Source organism: Carcharodon carcharias, chromosome 3 (assembly GCF_017639515.1).
Source record: "Carcharodon carcharias isolate sCarCar2 chromosome 3, sCarCar2.pri, whole genome shotgun sequence".
Taxonomy (NCBI): Eukaryota; Metazoa; Chordata; class Chondrichthyes; order Lamniformes; family Lamnidae; genus Carcharodon; species Carcharodon carcharias.
Window position 1 is genome coordinate 48422602 of NC_054469.1, and position 22652 is coordinate 48445253.

The 22652-nt window shown below is 41.3% G+C and overlaps 1 protein-coding gene across 3 annotated transcripts in view; it reads left to right on the plus strand.

The window, feature by feature from the left end:
* Positions 1 to 22652, plus strand: part of LOC121275970 (enhancer of polycomb homolog 1-like) — a 228400-nt gene that overhangs the window by 96247 nt on the left and 109501 nt on the right. For 2 of the 3 annotated variants that reach the window (XR_005942608.1, XM_041183907.1), the window contains exon 1: positions 2259 to 2785. The exons of the other annotated variant lie outside the window; for it this stretch is intronic. Coding sequence is in view for 1 of the 2 variants with exons in the window: in XM_041183907.1 (XP_041039841.1) it covers positions 2633 to 2785 (153 nt within the window). In the remaining variant the exon portion in view is untranslated. Of the gene's footprint in view, positions 1 to 2258; positions 2786 to 22652 lie in introns of those variants that run through there. 3 annotated transcript variants of the gene reach the window in all.

Below are 22652 nucleotides of genomic sequence, written 5' to 3' on the forward strand. Positions count from 1 at the left end.
GAGGAGAAATTTTTTCATGCGGAGAGTTGTTAAGATTTGGAATCGCTGCCTAAGAGTGTGTTGGAGACAGGTTCAAACAAGGCATTCAAGATAGAATTGGACTATTTTCTGAAAAGGAGGAATGAGTAGGGTTGTGGGGAGAAGATGGGGAACAGCACTTGGTGAATTGCTTGTTCACAGAGCTGGTATAGATGTGACGTACTGGATGGCCACCTTCTGTGCTGTGAGAATTCTGTGATTCTACAGCGATGTCTAGGGTTAAGATGATGGACATCAGCAGCTACAACCATCTTCCTTTGAGCTAAGTGTGACTCCAGCCATTGAATAGTTTTCTTGCTGATTCCTTTTGACTTCAGTTTTACTAGAGCTCTTTGGTGCCACGCTTTGTCTAATGCTGCCTTGATGTCAAGGGCAACCACTCTCACCTCACCTCACCTCTGTAATTCAGCTCTTGGTCCATGCTTGGACACAAGCTGTAATGAGCTTTTGAGCCGAGTGGTCCTGGCAGAACCCAAACTGCATTGATGAGCAAATTATTGGAAAGTAATTGCTGCTAGATAGCGCTGTTTATCCCTTTTATCACTTTGCTGATTGACTGTAAGCTGCTGATGCAGCAAAATACGAATCACTTCGGGTATCACAACCAGTGGAATGCTAGTAAAATGCTGTTTTCTGTATTTATATGTTAAGAACATTGGCAACATAAGCTATTCTTTGCAAAGAGTTTAACTATTCACTTTCAAGTGTAACCTACTGAGAAATAATTACTAGAGAACAGACGTTGCTGAAATAAGATTAACTTTTATATGAAACATTGGAGCAAATGGAAATTAAATATTCAGTATACTTGTGTATCAACCTTGTCTGATAATGCCTTTCCGATGTTCATTATTGAATTCTTGAAGACTTTTGTATTTTTGATTGTTAGATGTAAAGTAGATATTTAAGATCAAAACGCAAGTAATCTAGATGATATATGAAGCACAATATAATAGTGTATAGGGTGTAGAACTACCAAACTTAGTTTGAGTAGAGCTTGTCATTTTTCACCAGCAAGCCATGGCTCTTGGCAAGGCTGTTGACAAGTCTTTATTTAAAAGATCCATTAGTGTTCTAAAACATAAATGCTACCGCAAATTTTGTATGTGATGGTTAATGTTTGTGTTTGGTTTCTTGTTTTTTAATAGTTGCAGTGGCCCGTCCATATCATGTTGTCTGATGTGGGATCATAATGAATTACGGTGTATTAGAGTAGCATTTTTGGTTTTATTTAAATGCCAGTCTGGTGCATAAAATAGTGCAGAGTATAACAAATATAACATTAGAAATGTTTATTCAGTTTTTTTTTAGTTACCAGTGGGCTGGGGAAATGATACTGCAAAATAACATTGACAATTTGCTGCACGTTAATAGAAATTCAATCTTGTGTTTGGATGTAAGATGAGTTCAAGTTTTATGATGGGCTTTAAATTGTACTCTGTTATTTATGCGTTCCCAGATTTCCCTTGTACATCTTTTTTTTTGATTCTAGTAGTCTGAAAAATTACTGGCACTCAGCAGCGCGAATAACAAGCCTTGCAGGAAGCTTTGCGATTGTTTACTCCGAGTTGCGCAATGCCCTGTGACAGATTACAACCTGCCCATTGAGTTTTCAACTGTAGTTATTGTATGAGACATGTGACACTTCCCCTTTTCCCAACAGACCATTTAATAAAAACCCAAGCGCTGGCACTTCGAGTGGTGTAGAGGGCGCCGTTTCCAACAGCTTCTTGGAAAGTTGCTGTGACTGAGGGCATCCATGTTGTGGCGTAGTTGAATTAGGAAGCGAACGGAAACGGGCAAAGAAAGTGTGGGGGACCGAAAGAAAAAGCGGTCGATCATTGTGATAGTGACTTTTTAATTTTTCTTTAAAAAAGAAAGCCAAAATTGGGGACTCCGATTTGCAGGAATTTTTGGGGGGGGAAACCTGTAGAGCCGTATAAAATTAAAGCGGACAAATGGCGTGGAAATATTTGAAAAAGGTTGGAGGTGGGGGCAAGAGATGATAACATGATGTGGCCAACGACAGGGCGGATGATTCCTGCTGGGCAGAAATCAGTGCCGGGCCGTAGTTTAAGTCAGCCGTTGGTTGGGGGTGCCGAGCGGAGCAGCGAGAACTCCCTCCCTGCCAACCGACCGCCGGCCGGTTGTCTGGCTGGGGAGGGGGTTTGCTGCGCGCGCAGCCGGGCCGAGCCTCGTCCCAGCTGCTGTGCATTGTGGGATGGCTGGACTTTAATGACCGCCATGTTGGCCATGGCGTATTGAAGCCGACAAAAGGAACCTAAACGGACCGGGGGAAAAACCGCCTTTCTTCCGCCTCCAACCCCCGCTTTCTCTTCACGGAATGGAACTAGGATCTCCAGTCTCTCATCCATGATAGGTTCCGGGCGGATCCGTGTAGGTTTTACCGGGTGTAGGCGTCAACATTTCGACGACTAAAAAAAAAACGCATTATATATATATTTATATATTTCCTTCCAAATCCTCTCCCCTCCCCTCCTATCTCTCTCTCTCTATCTTCTCCCGCGGTGGTGTTTGGGTTTGTAATCCGCCGCGAACACGCACATACAAACCGAGGGGAGAGTCGAGAATAATGAGCAAACTGTCGTTTCGGGCAAGGGCGCTCGATGCATCGAAACCTCTGCCCGTGTATCGGTGCGAGGATTTGCCGGATCTGCACGAATATGCCTCCATCAACCGAGCGGTGCCCCAGATGCCCACGGGGATGGAGAAGGAGGAGGAATCGGTAGGTGCACGGGCTGGACTGTCGTGTTTATATAAATCTTTTTTTAAAATCTATTTTTTTTATTATTCGTATGTGTTTTCTGATGGCTGCGGGAGGGTGGGGGAGGGATGGGGGGGGGGGGGGGATGGTGGGGGGCGGAGGATGTTCCTGTGTGCGCAGGTTGCGCGGCCGCCATTACACGGCTCTCGATCGCTTCCTCCCAAACATGGGGCCGGGCCGGGCCGCGGAAACGCAACCTTCGGAGAGACGGGCCCCCCCCGCCCCCCCCCCCCCCGGAACCTCCCACACTTCATCTCTCCGCTCAGGAGACAGCCGGCCGACGTTGCTATTGTTATTTGGGGAGTCGGGGGGAGGGGGGGTAAATCTGATGGCGTTGAAGACCCTCGCTTTCGTTGGGGGGGGGGGATTTGTGGTGGTAGAGGAGGAAATGGGGTTGGTATTTTTGTTGAAAAAATATTCACCCCCTTCGGAGTACAAAAGGTCACGTGACTGGCGAGGCAGCCATTTTGTTGTGTTTCTCTCTGTCTCTGGGTTGGGCCCGAGCTCAGCAGCAGCCGTTCCAGCAGCGGGGTGGCGCTAGAGAGCGGAGCTATTTTTGTGTGTGTGTGTGTGTGGTTGGTTGGTTGGTTGGCTGGTTGGGGGGGCGGGCGGGCGGAATGGATAGCAACACTCAGCAGCAGACAAGTTTTTTTATATACACAGTCCGTGTGTGTGTAGCTCTCCACTCTCCAGTTCCCTCGTGTGTCTGTGGACATTTTCTTTTCGCTGTTTTGAATTTTAAAAAAATTGGTGCATAAGTGCTTTTTTTTTGTTGCAAAGCCGTGCAACACATGTTACCGAAAATAGAAGATTGTGGAAGCATCACTTTTTTAATCTCAACACGTACTCAAGTTGTGGCAGCTTTTCGTGGCATGTTGTGCAGTCTCATAGTGTGGGCCTGCAGGGAGACTTCTGCATTGGCAAACTACTACAGTTAAGTGTGCGCAGAAACAATTAATTGTTTTCCGTTTATGTTCTTTGTTTCACATCTTTCACGTGGGTCTTCAGTTGAAGGTTATGAATGACAGAACTTTGCATGTGACATTCATAGTTAACTTTTATTTTCAACCATGCTATGAACTTGTTAGAATTCTAGAGGTTGAGTGCCTACTGTTTTGGTATGTTTAGACGATCTTATGTATAGTGATCGGTAAAGGTAAAATGTTATCCTAGTTGAGGTGCAAAATGGAGATATAGCTTCTAACCAAGATCCAATTGTTGTAGATTATATTTTTTAAAGAATACTGAAGCTGTCAGTGAAGGTGAGAGATTGGAGTCTGTGCGGTATAGTTTATTACATGAACATGGAATGCAAGATGATACTAAAATGTAACATTGCTAGAACTTCGGCATTGATATAAATCTTCTGAGGAGCAATGTGTCTGGCCCCTTAATCACTGTCACTTTTCCACAATTCATATGGACCTGATTTAAACATTTTACTGACTCAATGAAGTAAAACCTTGTCTCCTGAAACGAAGTTTGAATATAATGTGTTGGATGTGCATCAGTCTAATAAAAATATGGGTTATATATTAGAATCATAACTGCAGCATAATTGAATACATTAAAATCCATTGCCGAAGGAGCGTACTGGCTCTTCAATTGTCTGTCAAATTCTGTTTCACAGAATCACAAAATTGTTAGTGCAGAAAGAGACCTTTTGGCCCATTCTGCACCAGCTCTCTGAACAATTTACCTAGTGCCATTCCCCTGCCTTCTCCCCATAACCCTGCATGTACTTCCTTTTTGAATGGCAGCCTGATTCCCTTTTGCCTGTTGAACCTACCTCCACCACACTTCCAGACCATAACCACTCATTGCTTGAAAAAGTTTTTCTCATGTTGCTTTTGCTGCTTTTCTCAATTACTTTAAATCTGTGCCCTCTTGTTCTCGAAGCTGTTAATGAGTGGAATGGTTTTTCCCTATATACTCTGTCCAGATCCTTCATGATCTTGAATACCTTGACCAAATCTCCTCAGCCTTCCCCGAGACAGTATGTCCGTATTAATAAAGCCTAGGATACTGTATGCTTTGTTAACCGTTCTCAACCTGTGCTGCCACCTTCAATGACTTATGCATATATTCACCCAATTCCCTCTGCTCCTGCATCTCCTTTGAGTTTTTATTTCATATTGTGCCTCCATGTTCTTTCTATCAAAATGAATTAATTACCACTTTTCTGCATTGAACTTCATCTGCCACTTGTCCACCCACTCCTCCAACTTGTCTATGTCCTTTTGAAATTCTACACTTCTGCACAAATTTTGAAATTGTGCCCTGTGCACCAAGGGTCTAGGACATTGCTCTTTTCTTGTATTTTATAAACCTTTCTTTCCAAACACTTACCAAGTTCATTTTTTAACTAATGGTATATTCTCCCTTGGTTGTTGGTGCTAAAGAATCTGTTGTAGGGAATTGTGTGCTTATATATCTTATGGTTTGTGTTTTAGTCTTCCAACATTTTTATGTCTATTTGTGTTTGCCCCTGATATCAGATATGCTCAAAATTAGTAAATATAGTGAGTTTATATTGTGCTAGTGCCTTCCAGTTTCAGAGCACCCCCAAACCATTTGCAGTGCAGTAAATTACTTCTGAAATGGATCACTGCAAACAAATTGCATACAAGATTGCACAAATGACAAATTAAAGTGTTCACTGATTTTGTTTGAGTAATAACTATTGTCCGTGAGCCAGGGAAAACATGCCTTTACTTTTGATTAGTGCCATAGGATCTTTTACATGCATCTTCGTGATACCAGTCTTGTCTTTAAGTTAGATTGTGGATTGAAGTTTCACTTGAAAATCCTGAGCATGTAATTTGCGTTGGCATTTCAGTGCAGTATTAAGTGGGTGCCACATCTTTCCAATTAAACCTTAAATCAGAATTTTACGTGACCTCTAAGGTGAACATAAATTCCATGGCATTATTCATGGAAGGCAGGGGATTTCTCCCAGCATTCTAGCTAATGTTTATTCCTTAGCTAGCATCACCAAAACAGCTGAATTGATTTAGGGGAATCCCAAGGCATATTACCTGAGTGGGCAGTCAAGACTGAAAAGAAAGCATCTTTGGCAGTCTGCACTCCTTCATTTCTTTTCAGCTGGATTGTCAGCTGGGGTTATGTGCTCAAGTTTCTGGAGACTTTGTGGTACAGGTAAATTGAACCAAGGCTAGCACTTTGAAACTATAATTGTAATGTTTATGTCTAACTGGGTATAAAGTAAGAGTAACCCGGTCAGTAATTTTAATGTTACTCCTCTCAGCCCCCCCCCCCCCCCCCCCCCCCCAATTCATAGAAGTTGATCAAATAAATCCATAATTAGGTGACTTTGAGTTCTAGGTATAGACAGAAATAAGAATATTGCTTTTGATGTGCTGAAGTAATGTTCTAAATTATGTTCTCACTGCTTGTTTTGGAGTTCTGAATAAATCCGGATTCACAACACGTTAGTCCATTCTATATTTGCGATATTCATCTGTTACAATAGCTGTTTAACATAAACAGATTACAACACAATTGGGGCATTACATTACACTGGGAAACACTTCTGTAAATGCAAGGTACGTTTTTTTAAATGTATGAAGTTTTGTTCCATTACATAGTGCTTTTGAAACTTATTTTTTACAAAGACTGCACCTCACTACCACCTTCTTGAGGGCAATTAGGGATGGGCAATAAATGTCTAGCCAGTGACGCCCACATCCCATGAACAGAAAAAGTACCCAAAAGTTTAGAAATTTGGATGCTAGCAGACCTGTTATTACATAGAAATGGATTTTCTCGTATGTATGGCTGGCTGATGAGATTGCAGAGATTCCATACAGATCTGTTTCTACAGGGAGAGCTATATGGTCCATAATAGAACCACACTATGGAGAGAAATCCAAATCTGGCATCATATTTGTATGCCCAGTCTAAAGGAGATGCCTGACGACTTTGGTTCAAAAAGTTACATTTGCCAAATGAATATTACACAACACCCTTAAGGGAGTTCATGCTTCTATTGAGGGATCTGCCTGACTTCTGGAGGTTGCCATAATCAACACTCTGGTCAAAATATCAGAGACTAATTTATTCAAATGTGCTACTGCAATTTCCAAAATGAATTTAAAATAAATTTTGCAAGAGAAAATATTTAGAGTAATTAATGTAATACACTGCTCATTATTTGGGGGGTGGGGGGCGGAATGATTGTTGGGCTAGTGTGTATTCTTACTAATATGAATCTAACCAGCTTAAGACCATAAGATGTAGAAGCAGAAGTAGGCCATTCGGCCCCTCGAGTCTGCTCCGCCATTCAATAAGATCACCACTGATCCGATAATCCTCAACTCCACTTTCCTGCCTTGTCCCTGTAACCCTTGATTCCCTTATTGATTAAAAATCTGTCTATCTCCGCCTTGACGATACTTCATGACCCAGCCTCTACAGTCCTCCGAGAGTGTTTCACAGATTCACTACCCTCAGAGAAGTGGTTCTTCCTGATCTGTTTTAAATGGGTAATCCCTGAGATTATGCCTCTGGTCCTAGACTCTCACAAGGGTAAACAACCTCTCAGCATCTACCCTGTCAAGCTCCCTAAGAATCTTATATGTTTCAATAAGGTCACCTCTCATTCTCCTAAACTCCAACGAGTACAGGCCCAACCTACTTGACCTCTCTTCATAAGAAAATCCCTCCATACCTGGGATCAACCTAGCGAACCTTCTCTGGACTGCCTCCAATGCCAATATATCTTTCCTTAGATAAGGGGACCAAAGCAGTTTATTAGGGTTCTTTAAACATTTGTTTGATTTAAAAGCTAGAATAATTGGATGCCTTGGTAGAAATGCTAGGTCATAACAACATAATCCAGCTAATTTCCCTTGAAATTTGGAACCGTCCTAATTTGTATGACTAATTTTGAAATTGCTGTCTTTAGTATTTTTTAAACAGAGGGGAAATCATCTTTTAAAGAGTAAAGTTGAAAATCCAGTAAATATACTTTCTAGTTATTTAGCCACTGGGCATATTCAGAAAGATCACAGCTGTAAAAAGTGGAGCCTCAACTGTTCAATGAATATTTTTTTCCCAGTCAAAACTACGGAATGAATGAACTAGATGATGAATTAAAACATTCATAATGCTAGTTTGTCTAGAAATGTTAAATTAATTTTTAAGTTGATTTAAATGTTTTAAATTAATCAAATCATTTTGCACTAAAACCTCATTAACATTTTACACTTCGTGATTTTTGCTTTAACGCTTAGATGTCTCTTGGATATCGTGTATTGCTGTGGGTGGGGTGGCAGAGGAGGGGCAAACGGTGAAGCGTCAGAAGCATTTTGATCTACCATTGGCACGTTGACAGACTGGTTCTGTAGACTGCTTGTGCATTTTAGCCCTTTAGACAATAGCTTAGTGCTAGATCAGTTAAAGATGGTTAAACACTGGGAGATTGTTGACTTGAGTTAGATTTTTGAAAACTTGAATATGTGGGGTGACTGCTGAGAGAATTTTTTAAGCCACATTGTTCATTGTAGCTGATGGCCATTGAGATTTTTCCAGTCATCCCTTCAGAACTTTTCATTAACATAAAAACTGAAAGCTTGCAATATTTTGGCGTTGATGATTTAAAAATGTTTGCTCTCATTAGTAATTTTTTGGACATGCTGTTTTAATGCATTATTAGTAGTTGATACCACATCATAAGGGATATTAGAGAACCATGAACAACTCAGGAGCCTAGATTTGGTAGGCTTATCAGGGATGATATTGTGAATCAAATTTAGTTATATGACTTAGTTTTCAATTGGATATAGCAAGGAAAGAAATTGAAGTCATGTATTTATTTAGTTGGATATTTATGCAGTGTAATAATACACAAGTCATAAAGCAAACTGAAATCCATTTCTTCTGCAAAAGTACGCTAAGTGGGTGAAAACATGTTTTGGAATAGGTTTTTTTTTAAATTCGGGATTGGACATGTTGGAATGTATAAGGGAATATAGTATTTTGCTGAACTTATCCTTTATTAGCATAGGCCTGGCCAGATGCATGTTTTCTCACCATACCATCTTCCAAACCATGCAGGTGGTTCTTCAGTGCTCTATAACAGCAATATTGGAATGGTGTATACATTCATTTTACCGTTCAAGTAGATAAGACATAGACTTATTCAATTGGTGAGAAAATGAGGAAGTGCTGGGGAGAAATAGATGTTGATATTTTCAAAGCGCAGTTAGAGGAATAGTGGACCGGGGACATTTAAGAGCAGTGTGCAATTCTTATTTAGTTTTTCATTTGAAATAAATTTTAGAATTTAGCACTTATTTCCTTTAGGAATCAATGTTGCTTGGTTAATTTTGCATCTGGATGCCGTGCACTGTGGAAGCAAAAATATGCTTGTACAAGTGCACCTGTTGGACTAGTGTGATGGTGCTGAATTTATTGCTTCAATTTCTCACCAATACTTCACCCAAGAGCTATGCTGGTCAGATGTGATTCAAGTTTAGAAGACCCAAACTTACAATTTTACTTCTGTATATTTTATGTGTAGGCTATTTATGAAATATTTGCATTTTACAAATTTCAATGACAATTTAACATGTAATATTTCTTTGATTTTAAACATGAAAGTATTTAGCTTTCTTGATCATGTATTTATTCCTTTGCAACTCATTAACGTCTGTTCAAGTATTTGTATTGTAGTGATGTTTGGCATGTTTACAATGTAAATTTATTCAAAAAAGCCACCCTATGATTGGAGAGAAACTTAAATTTCTGTATCGAGAAGTACTGAATTTTTTTGTTCTGGGAAGATTTAATGGCCCAAAATGGTACAGTATGCATTCACTCAAGTTTTTTGTAATTTTTTCCTCACCAAAGCTTCTGCATTCAAGAAAACATTTCTGCACCACCTTTATTATATATTCAGTAACGTAGTAAACTTCTTTTATATTTTGTGCCACCTTGAATTCTTAGCTAAAAATTACACTTAAATATGTATTTTACTTATTATTTAAATTATTCATTTATGGGGATGTAGGCTTTGCTGGCTGGGCCAGCATTTATTGTCCACCCCTAGTTACCCTTGAGAAGGTGGTGGTGAGCTGCCTCCTTGAACCACTGCAATCCATGTGGTGTAGGTACACCCACAGTGCTGTTAGGAGGGGAGTCCCAGGATTTTGACCTCTCAACAGTGAAGGAACGGTGATATACTTCCAAGTCAGGATGTTGAGTGACTTGGAGGGGGCCTTCCGGGTGGTGGTGTTTCCCATCTATCTGCTGCCCTTGTCCTTCTGGATGACAGTGGCTATGGGCTTGGAAGGTGCTGTCTAAGGACAGCAAAAAAAAAATTATTATTTGGTGAGCGAGCAAAAAAATTTGGTAGTACCATATTGTAGTTACGCTATAGTGCATTTATGCCACTTCACTAAACAAAACATAAGTGATTGTGCTGGGGAGAGAATGAACATGTTTTTAATGTGGGGTACAACAATATTTCTCAGCTGGTACAGGCAAAATAAATTGTAATGGATTTTAAATTTTTGAATTTTATTATGAAGTACTTAGACATTTACAAGAACATTGTTTGAACTCCATTGTGAGCAAGTAGTAGAATTAGTATTTGGACTTGAATTGGAATGTCAGTTGGGTGGAGAGGGTGGAAGAGGGGAGGTTGTAAAGATTAACAAAATTGGAAGGGAAGGAGAATTTATATAATGCTTTAAATATCCATAGGCTGTTCCAAAATGCCTTTGAAGTGTGGTCTCTGTTTATAATGTGATGAAACTTGCTGTCAATTTAGATGATTTGGTCATTATCTCATCCCAAGGTTCTACATCACAACAGTGACTGCACACTTCAAAAATATTTCAGTGACATTGGGGTGCTTTGGGGCTTACAGAGGTTAAGAAAGGTGCTGTGCAATTTTTCATTTTGCAAACAGCAATGAGGTATTGACCAGAGCAACACGAACATCCCAGCTCTTTAATGTCCACTTGGAAGGGCAAACAGGGCCTTGGTTTAATACCTCATTCGAAAGACCTCCAGCAAACAGTGTAACGTTTCCTCAGTGCTGCACTTAAGCCTAAGTCTAGTTTGTATCTCTAGAGTGGGGCTTGAAGTCAGAAGTAAGAGTGCTGTTACTGAGCCAAGGTTGGTACCTTAGGAAATCATCAATTTTTTTCTTGGGAGTTTGAAATACTATTGCTGGTTGAATTTTATGCACATATAGCATTGGATATGCAAAATAGTGTCTTGGTGCCACATGTAATTATTGTTTAGTGCAGTGGGCCTGGTGACATTTCAGGTTCTTAAAACTAACCACCCTTCCTATTGTGAGCAGTGAAATTTCACAACCGTGGTGGATATATAAACAATGACGGTCCACTGGTCCACCTTATTGTGTCCTCAGGTCATTGAGTGTATTTAAGAACGAGATGGATAGGTTCTTGATTGGTAAGGGGATCAAAGGTTACGGGGAGAAAGCAGGAGAATGGGGTTGAGAAACTTATCAGCCATGATTGAATGACGGAGCAGACTCTTGGTCGAATGGCCTAATTTCTGCTCCTGTGTCTTATGGTCTAATTTGCTGCTTTCTAAAGAAATAATTTAAGTTAGAATGGTTCCTCTCCCTGAACAGAGTTAGCTTTTGAAAGTGTCACTGAAGCCCAAGTGAGCCAGCTATTTGGAGGCTCCTTATTCTTTGGTACACCACTATCCTGTGGCGGTGAAGATAATTCCATCCCATTCCCTCCCTTCCAATTTTGCTTGACATTTGTAATTTTGCACTCGTAATACAATTTTCATTGTTGAAGCTAAATGTCTTGCTAATTATCTAGATCGTATTTTAAACATACTTGTGTTTCACCTCAGTTTGTTTTTTTACAATATGAATACATTTAGTTGCCTGAACCTTTCTTTGTAATTTCATTCCCTAAGGCCTATAGGCTTCCCAGTTTTTCTTTGAATGGCAGCTCACTCTGACAGATTATTGCCAGTTTAGCCCATAGAGAATATTATCCAAGCCAGTTGAGCAGTATTCATGTCCATATTTTATTTGCTTTTTTTTCATTATTCAGAAGCAACTAAAAATTGAGAATTTGATTATTGAGGCAAACATGGTAAATTCATTGGATTCTGGGGTTTTTATAGTATAAGTGTTGGCAACTCTTGCTAAACTACCAGCTTGATTAGGATTTTGGTAAATGTGATGTAGGATTGAGGTTGCTTGTTGCATTTGTCCCAGTTTGAAATCAGATTATTCTTAGCCAAAAGTCACCAAGAAATTTAGTAGGGAATTCAGAAGAAACTTCTTTATCTAGAGAGTGGTGAGAATATACAGTTCACTCCCTTGGAGTAACTGAAGCAAAAACATAGACAAGCATATAAGGGAAAAGGAAATAAAGAGTTATGATGGTTGATTTTAGATGAGGAAAGATGGGAGGAGTCTCAATTGGAGCATAACACTGGCATGGACTAGTTGGGCCAAATGGCCTGATGTGCTGTATATCTTATGCAATTCTGTTTTCTTTTTTAAAAAAAAACAGCAGACTACCCTGAAGCATGTGTTAAAATTGAGTGTAGGGTAGGTGAGGAACGGACGGTGGTATGTGAAAGCCATAACGTGCTGTATGATCCAGGATAGTCAGCAGGTCTAGCTTCTCATGAATTGTGCAGAAAGAGTATATAATTGAGAGAATCAACTTTTGGGTATTCGCAAAAGATGAGAGTAGATGTCTGTCATTTCTTGATAGGCATTGTGTATGGGGTGGGGGTGGGGGTAGAAAAGGTGAGCAACATATTTCAGAAGTCTGAGGAATATGCTACTAAACAATTGACTTGACATGCCTCTTGTGGTTCAAGTTTTTGATTGCATACATGATATAGTTGAAATTTTTCAGCATTATAAACTACTTAAAAACTATAACCAAAGAGGAGGTTCATGTTCTAAAGGATAGAAACCATAATTACTTGAAAAATATTGCTGGAAAGAGCCATGTTGCTGAAGCTTTTTATCTTACATTCATCAGGCCAAATGCAAGTATGTGAAAATTCAGATGATAATTTATACTTGAGGAGAAAAGGGTGCTGATTGGTTGGCAAGTCTATTTTAGCTGTGGCATTACCATGGAGAAAGCAACGGAACTTTCGTCTCCCCAAGCTCCTGGGTAATTCAGAAAGGGCTGGAACATATTCCTTTTGCAGAGAACTGGTCCCTGCTAATGAATGTATGTCGCTTGTAGCAAGTGTAAATGAGCCAGGTTACAAACATGACTTAAATTTGTTAGTGTAGCTATTAATGCATTCTGGGCAGCACTTGCTGAACAATCCAATTGTAGGATCACATCTAACAGGCGATTTGTTTTGTATGCATTTGTATGAAGGGACCCATTCTCTCCAAGCAAAAGAAGTATATTCAAGCCTTGTGCCTTTTTTTAAATTAAAGCTTGTGGAGCCTATTGACCCCCCATTGCTTTCTCCATGGCAACTGCTTGGCCAATCAGAGTGGACTTGCCAACTGATCAGCACCCTTTTCTCCTGTAGAGTAAATTGTCGTCATCGTTTGAAATTTGACATTTTTGTTTGTCCAGAGTGTGCAGAATGAAAAGTTTTGGCAATATGTCTTCTCTTCAGCAATATTTAAGTTCTGTACTACCAAGCAACTGTTTACATGAAAATGTGGGAACACAATTCTCTGATGGTTTCCATCATCCTGATGTAAAGTTAGTATTCTATCGTGTCGGAAGCTTCAATGGTAAGCCAGAGTGTGGTCTCAAAGTGCGATCATCTGCACAACACCTTATAACTGCACTCAGTGCTTAGGAGAAGATAGGAATGGCTTAGGAGAAGATAGGAATGATGGACTGAAATGGAGCCAGTTACTGCAGCCAAGAGGAGAGCCATCATAAACTGCAAGAAAGTCCCCAGCAAACAAAACATGATGTCAGAGCTGTAAGAATCAAGTCTAAGGTGCTCAGCACTGTGCCAGTCAATAATGTTTGAAACTCTGCAACAGTATACAATCTGCTGCTGAATCCAGAGATGCTCCAGGGGTGTATGAAGGAATCAACAAAGCAACAGGCCCAGCTGCAGCAATCAAATCACCCCTTTTGAAGACGAAGACAGAGATGGCCATCAATGCTCCTGGCAAGCAGATAGAAAGGTGGAAGGGTACACTAGAACTCAATGCAACAGAGAATATCCTAGCCCGTGCGTTGCTGTTTGCTGATGATGCTGTGCTGGCATTCCATACTGAAGTTAAGTATGGAGCAGCTTGTCGATCAGTTCACTGTCAGTTCTTGCAGGCCCAGATCACCATCAGGAAGGCCAAAGTTATGGGCCAGGATGTAGAGACACCACCTTCCAGCAACATTAAAAACCTTGCTCTGGAGGTCGTTGATAACTTCCCATACCTTGGATGAACAATTAACAGCAATCTGTTCCTTGATGTCAAAATCCGTACCAGGATTGCCAAGGCCATAGCTGTCATCTTAAAGTTAAGCCAAGCCTGGATCAAGAATAAATAGCAAAATACAAAGCTCCGTGTGTACCAAGCTTGCATTCTCAGCAGCCTCCTTTTATAGCAGTAACTTATGCAAGCCAAGAGAAGCAGCTGAACAGCTTCCACCTCCACTGCCTCAGACACATGGGGCAAATCCTGGCAGGGCCGAGTGCCAAATATGGAATACACCAGTATGCAGGAGTCCCCAAACTGTGTGCCCTTGAGGCTGAGGCGACTCTGTCTGAATCATGTGAACTGATTGGATGACTGTTGCATTCTCGAAGAGATGCTCTATGGTGAACTTCCTATCAACAGGAGACCCAACAGGCCACGTAGCTCTGCATTATAAGGGTGTCTGCAAGTGAGACTTCAAGTTGACAGGGATTGGAGTTGATACATGGGAAGTTCTTGCTGCTGACCAGAATACCTGGAGACGAGCTGTCAGAGCGTGGAGAATGCAAAGGACAGGAGAAATGGTATCAATGATTTGGTTGAGTGGGCGGAGAAGTGGCAAATGGCATTCAATCCGGAAAAGTGAGGCAATGCATTTGGGGAAGGTAAACAGAACAAGGGAATACTCATTAAATGGGAAGTTATTGAGAGGGGTTGAGGAAGTGAGCGACTTTGGTGTGCATGTCCATAGGTCCTTGAAGGTGGCAGAAAAGGTGGTCAAGAAAGTATATGGAATGCTTTCCTTTACTGGGTGAGGTGTTGAATACAAAATCAGGGATGTAGTGATGGAACTGTATAAAACACTGGTTAGGCCATAGCTGGAATTTTGTGTACAGTTCTGGTCAGCAAGAAGGACATCATTTCTCTGGAGAGAGAGAGTGCAGTGGAGATTTACAAGAATTTTGCCAGGGCTTGAAAATTGCAGCTGTAAGGAGAGATTGAATAGGCTGGGGTTGTTTTCCTTAGAACAGAGGAGTCTAAGGGGTGACCTAATTTGAGGTGTACAAAATTGAGGGGTTTAGATAGGGTAGAGAGGAAAGACCTGTTTCCCCTAACTGAGGGTCAGTTACCAGGGGGCATAGATTTAAAACAATTGGTGGAAGGATTAGAGGGGACATGAGGAAAAAGTTATGAGGGTGCTGAGCATCTTGAATTCACTGCCTGAGTTGGTGGTTGAGGCTGAAATGCTCAACTCATTTAAAAGGTACCGGGATCTGCATCTGAAGTGCTGTAACCTGCAAGTCTACAAACCAGGTGCTGGAAAGTGGGATTAAAATGAGCGGCTAGTTTTTTTTTGGCTGGCGCAGACATGATGGGCTGAATGGCCTCTCTGCATCATAATTTTTCTATGGTTCTAAATGACCAGATGATGTAGAAGAGAGCCCACCGGAAGAGAAAAATATCAGTTGACCCTCTGACAGTGCTGTTCATTGTGCCAGCTGCGGATGGGTTTGCCATTTGTGAATCGGCCTTTACAGCCGCAACAGACTTTGTTCAGTGCAGAAGTGACATACACCCTGGGTGTAGTCCATCGTTTCTCTAGACAGGCAGATGCCATCAGTGTGAGAGAGAGTGATTTTTATCAGAGCTGAATAATGTATTTGTTAATTTCTATTATGAGCTCCACTGTTCTTCATCTACATTCTTTTCCATTTTTAATATAGCCAGCAAATAATGCATCCAAACCATTATATCAACCCGTGTTATAGAAATACATTTTAGGAAGCTTGTGAACTATTTACTGATTATTTTATTCTGGCATTAATAAATACAAATGACAGTTCAATGTTTTATTGCCTGCCTTAATGTTTTATAACTGGAATTGAATAATCTAGAATTTCTCATTTGTTATTACATATATGGCATAGATATACTTTAGGAAGGAAAATAATATAAGTAATGCAACAAATCAGGTGTAACCTCCTTGGTTTCAATTTGATTTTTTGTGGTGGCGGGGTGGGGGGGAAAGTGTGGTAAACTCAGTCATATGTGCATGTACTACAAAGGTATTAGCTTGTAGGTGGAATTGCAGTATTAAATCTTATTCCCAAGATTATAATTTTTTTTTAAAATTAGAATTCTAACGAATAGAAGCAACAATTATAATTTGACTTCACTCTATTTAAACTATAAAGCTAACTTACCATCCGACTTTAATAGTACACTGAATACCACAGTGGTTTTTGAAGTCATTGGCAGGTGGGAGGTCCTTGATTGATTAGCTTGTGTTCTATTTAACTAATTGTTACAGACAGGAGGGGGGTTAATTTAAACAGTACTAATTTCTCCTCCTCCCGTTTTGATTTGTTTTCCTCTAAGTGGTATATTTCCCAACTTCTTGGTTTTCATGTGATCTATTTTTCTATTAACCTCACAGCAAACGTGAGATAGGATAAACTCAAAAGGCTTAGTTTATTTGCGCACACAAAATATGAAAAGAGGATTCACAACATCCCATCTTCAGATAATAGAGGGGGATAGAGAAGATTAACAGGGCAGAGACCACAGAAAAGAAATATTGTTTCACGTAGGTGCCAGAATCGAGTCCAATGAGTATGCCTTCGTGGAGGTCGGTGGGCTGAAAATCAATGTTGTATAATTCACTTTTCAGGCAAGGTTGACTTCACACTGAGAGAAGCACACAGAGATGAATCCGCCTTGTAGGTGATGGTATAGAATTTCCAGCAGAAATAAAGTAGATGGGGCCAGGTGTTCAGCTTAAGACAGAACTCCTTTTCCGTGAGACTGCCAGCTAGGTGGTAAACAGCAGACTGAGCTTTGCAGTTAAGCAAGGCAATATTACTGGTTCTATAAGCCAGAGGCCCATGTCATATCGACAACCACCTGTCCACTTTGTCTTCGATAAAGGATCTGTATTCCTCATCTGGGTCCCTGAGATTAAATCAACCATTAAGAATTGAAGAAGGTTCCCTTTGTCTTAGCAAACGAGCAGATTCCTGTTGGCCAGCCTGGGTTATGAAGGATTCTATATATTTCTTTTTGAATTTGGCCTGCACAGCTTACAAGGTTAGTGGATCCCTAGAGATAACATTATGCAAGTTGCCCCGTCACTGGCAGGTAGCCCTTTTGCTCAGAGATCTCAGATTCCCCCATTTTTAAAGGCCTATGTCCAGATTTTCGAATAAATGTGTGTGTATATTGGTCCCCGCACATAATCTTGCTGCGTTGCAATATGTCCAGAGGTGCTGAATTTAAGGGAGGGGATTTGTGAGACATTACCTGTTATTGGCAGAGTTAAGGGGGTCAGGAAATGTACGTCTATATCTGAATCAGAGAACTAAAAGATCTTTAGCCTAATGCTAGCAACAGATAAAATAATGGAGCCTGTGCCCAGAGTAGTGAGTGTGGTATGATAGAAAATAAGACAAGCCAGCATGAATTTAGAAGCCAAGATCCCACCTGCCAAAGCTCTTTTCTTCTTTGAGCGTGTAAAGTAGGCGCTGAAACTGCCTAGGATATAATGTCTTTTTTTAAACTCATTCTTGGATTTGGGCATTTGTTGCCTATCCCTAAATGCCCTTGAAGGTGCTGGTGAGCTGCTGCCTTGAGCCACTGCAGTCCATGTGGTATAGGTACAGCCACAGTGCTGTTAGGGAGAGAGTTCCAGGATTAATTAAACAAAGTGAATGGAAGTGAAAATAAAATGTGGAACTACATAAGTTGGTTTAAAAAATTGAAGGAATACTTATGGAAAGTTTCATGTCAGGTAAGCATAGGGAAATTCTGCAGGTGTCGACACTTGGCCCCTGTTGTTTTTGTTTCAATAAATGACCTGGATGTGAAACTCATTTGTTAAATTACCGATTATTTTTAATCAGCTATAGACACGTGGGAAGAAATTGAACTCATTAATGACAATTTCTTGGATGTTCCGAATGCCCCTCAGAGTTCCGAAATAACGTCCACAGTGTGCACATACACCTGTGTATGGCACTGTCTGCAGGTGTTATTGAGCATGCGGTGGAAGTATGTAGAGCAGGCAGGTTATGACATTAATCACCATGCAACACTCATTTGATGCTTGCTGTATCATTTAGACACTCAACGCTGCACCTTGTGCCTCCTTTTCTCTATCCTCCTGGCCTCAGCAAGCAATTGTCAATTCTTTGCAAGTTAGTTTACCGGCTGATTTCTGCTGAACAACTTTGCAACAACTTTATAAATATTTGCTTTCTATAGTCATTTTAAAGTCTGTAGTTTCTAATGGAAAAGTTTGCAGGGGATGGTGTGGCAAGTGCTGAAGGACATTTTGCTGACCTCAAGGCTTCTGCAGAAACCAGTTGCTCCCAGAAATAGGTGCACCAGTAGATGTTCCCCTTGGGGCATAACATGACTTGGAACACGAATAGAGCTTACCCAGAGCAGGGCAAATTGCTAGAAGAGGGAGGAGAAAAAAGCTCTTGGGATGCTTATATTTGCCCAAGGTGTTCAGGGACCAAGTTTCCTACCTGATCCTCAAGCATAAAAAACAATGAGAGAGAGTGAGATTTATGCACTTCAACGAGGATACCCTAATTTCAGCCTGCCACAACTACAACCTCAGACTAGTGGCTATGAAGATGACCATGGTGATGAGCTGCTGTGCCTTGCTCCTTCCAGCTAGGGCTGGAGATATTTGCAACATCTCGCAGTTTGACATCCGCCATGTGGTAAGGGAGGTCACCTGAGGTGCTCTACTTAGAACGAACCACATTTCATTCTCTCTTGCCATAGAGAGGCAGTTGAAGTGGGATTTAGTTCTGCTAGAATTCCAGGCTTCCCATGTTACAGGATGCCACTGACTACACACACATTACTTTGGGTGCTGCATGTCAACTCACTCGTACCAAAGCAGAAAGGGATTCCATTTGCTTGACATTGAGATGGTGGCGTCCTGGGAAGCAAATCATACAGGCTACTACTTTGTATGCTGATACAGCTGTGATGCCTTCATCCTGTGGTGGTCTACTTTGGATTTGAGCCATTTCTGCATGCTAGAGGGCGACCACTGGGCGAGAGGACTGTGCTGACATGATTGATGACACTGGTGTACAACCCGTGCATAAGTATATAACATACATAGATTGAAAGCCACGCTGCCACATGATAATGGTGTGATAGAGTAGACCGTTGGCATTGTGTTATGACGCTTTTACCTGGAGCGTGCTTGAGGAGCCCTGTTATACCGAGAAGAAGGGGTGTCAATATTGATAGTGGATATATACTGCACAATCTCTTGATAATGAGAAAGTCCCTGCTACCAACTACATGGCAAACAGCTGAGGAGCAGGAGCATGAGAGGAAGGGGAAGGGCAGCCTAGTTTTATGCCTGGCTGCTTCATGAATAATTCATCGGAGGACTGTACCAGTAAGTGCAATTCCCCACTCGCCATTAGTCTTACACCTTCCCTCTGTCACTGACCATTGCACCAACCTCTTGGCCACAAGTAGAAAAGTAAAAGCAATCAAAAAATAGGCTATTTACAAATTTGTGCATTAAATCTTGCCACATTGCTTACATGTCAACTATTCATCCTTGTGCATTTCCCTAGTGCCTGTCTTCCATATGCCTTTGCGTGTCCTAGTGCTACCCCTGTGGCTGATGGAAGACTGCTGACTTTCGTGGAAGGGACTGCTGATGAGCAATAGCAGCATGGGCTGACTGGCTGATGAGTGGCAGCACAGGCAGTGTTGGAATAGTATGGGAGGGGACAGCAGGTTCATGCTCTCTGAAGTCACTGTCATTCTCCCAAGCTGGTGCCTCTGCAATCCTAGTAATTTGTTGCAGGACAGATCGCTGAAGTGCTATGACATACCCTGCAAGTCCTTTTGAACACCAATCCACATCCATAATGGCAAACGTTTGAGCTTGCATGACAGCGAACTAACCTTGCATAACAGCAGTCTGAGTTTTCACTGCAGCACTCAAATGTTGCTGCTTGTGCTTGTGCTGTACTGGAAATTGCAACATGAGTCATCAGATGCTGTGGTCATGGTTGTGTCCACGAGTGTGTGAATAGAGTTGGCCACCACTTCCATATTGCAAAGATGGGCTCCAGGCATTTTGTTGTGCATACCATCAGCATTCTTTTGTAGACCTCCCCCATCAAAGTAGTTATCTGAGACCTCTGCAAATTTACGCGCGCTACTTTTAATCTCAGTTGATTGTGTGATACCCTTGACCCCTGCCCTGCCTGCAGACCACTCAGCATAGTCTCTCACCTTAGATCTTGCTTCTCTGCTATCCTGTAAAATACATAATGTCAATATCTGACCTGGTCACTGCCAGTGTGGAATCGAGTGATGCTTCATTGCTATCTTCTTGCTGTTTCTCTGCTGCCTGCCTTGGATATGTGAAGAAGTACAAGGATAAAGTTTGTGTGGTAAAGGGAGAGAGGGTGAATGTAAGGAAGTCCATACCTACACTATCTGCAAATTGCAAGAGAAGAGAAAGTGGGATATGAGGAAGAAGGTAGGGTATAATGACAACTATAGTTTGGGCCTGCCGCTGGCCATGATCACAGCAATGAACATTCCATTAATGGCTAGCACTGTCTTCCCCCATGGGGTTTAGGGTATGCAGGTATGCCTGTTCTTCCTGTGGGGTAGCCCATTGTTGCTTCAGGTTGTGAGCCACCTTCTGCGGGAGAGGGGGAAAAGTGCATCGAGTGTTTGACTGATGTGGCTGTCAAGGTTGAACAGCTGACAATGCAAGCTGAGAGCTGTTGATATGAGGCTTATAGCAGTGCTGTGTGAGAGAAGGTGAGATGAAGCATATGCATATTAGGTATGAGGCCTAGTTGCAGTTGGTGTGGCTGAAGCCATTGAACTTGTTGCAGCACTGAGACCAGGTCCTCAGGCTTGACACCTGGCATTGACCTCTGTGACTATCTGTTCCCACTGTCTTTTGGGTGACTGTTGGGAGTTCCCCTGGTCTCCTGTAGGCGAACTCCTACTTTCTATCTCCACTGAAGCTTCCAGTGCAGTGTTGGAACCCTGCTGTTCCATGTTTCATCTGTCACTGTTCCTAGGCCAGATTCATTTGCTGCATGACTGATAGCACTAGATCCAGCCTCAAAGCTTTGTGGTGCAGGCTAGCTTTAACTGATGTTAGACAGTTAGGATTTTGGGTTCCCTGTTGGGACGTGCAACCAGTGAACTGTGCAGTTAGTATTGGATGCACACACAAATCTTCAAATGAGCAGGCAACAGAAAGTTGATGTGCTGCCTGCATTTCAACCAATGGGCTTGAATTAATTGCATGTTGCAATACCTGCACTGCTTTTGGGGTATGGTGGGGAGGCATATCTAGTTTAGCCCTAAGAGAATGTAGTTTATAAATTATCTGTTAATTTGAATTGATTTTTCATTTTAAAACTGGCTCCTATGCTGTTTTAATTTGTATTAAGTAATCGAAAGTTTTCTTTTTCAAAAAACACTACAAATTAATACTAGATTTGTAAAAGTGCTTGGCAGAAAAAATAGTAAATTAAATTTGGTACTGACATGAGTTTTTGTGTTGGATGACCATGCAATGCATTGGGTAGTTGGAAAGGTGTAGTAAATTTGTTACTCATATGAATTTGTTTAAAAAACAATTAAAATTTGAGGATATATAGCCAGAGGAATGGAGTGCAACTCTATAAGAGGTCCTAATGTTTTACAATCAAAACCATATCACCCCTGATCACTACATAATAAAAAGGATGTGTGTGAATGTCCTAAGAGTTGCGAGAATAACTCAATGTGAAAAGAATGCGCTATGATAACAGAGACAGGATCTTTTCACCACAAGTAAGTAACTTGGATAAAGGTATAGAGCGTTTTGCATCCACAGTTGCCTAGATGGGAGCAGCTTGTTACAAAGGGACTGTCCGCCCTAAATTAAGTGGCTGGATAAAACTGCCAGATGAAGGCTAATGTGGGGAAGTTTGAGGTCATCAGCTTTGGACCTAGGCAAAACATCAATGTTTTCTTATTGCTGAGAGACCTGGAACTTTGAAGGAGCAAAGAGGTTCACATATCTTGACCCAACCACCATCATTCCACCCATTCTCCTCTCCATCCCCCGGCCCCACTTTTGTGAAAAAAGCGAGTACACAGAAAAGTAATCACAGATTACTGGAATACTGACCTTTTATCTCAAAAGAAGTTGAAATTCAAAGAGACGAGGCAATACTTCTGTTGTATAGAGCTTTGATCAGATCAGATCTAATCATGTGCACTGCCCTCGGTTTTGAGCATTGAACCCTCCCCCCACGCTCTGCCTGTCCCCCATCTGAACTCAGACTGCAAGATAAAAGTCTTAAGTAGAGTCGTATGCTAGGTGTGGTGTATTAGGATATTGGGGTTGGGTATGGGTTGACAGTTTCAATAATCTAA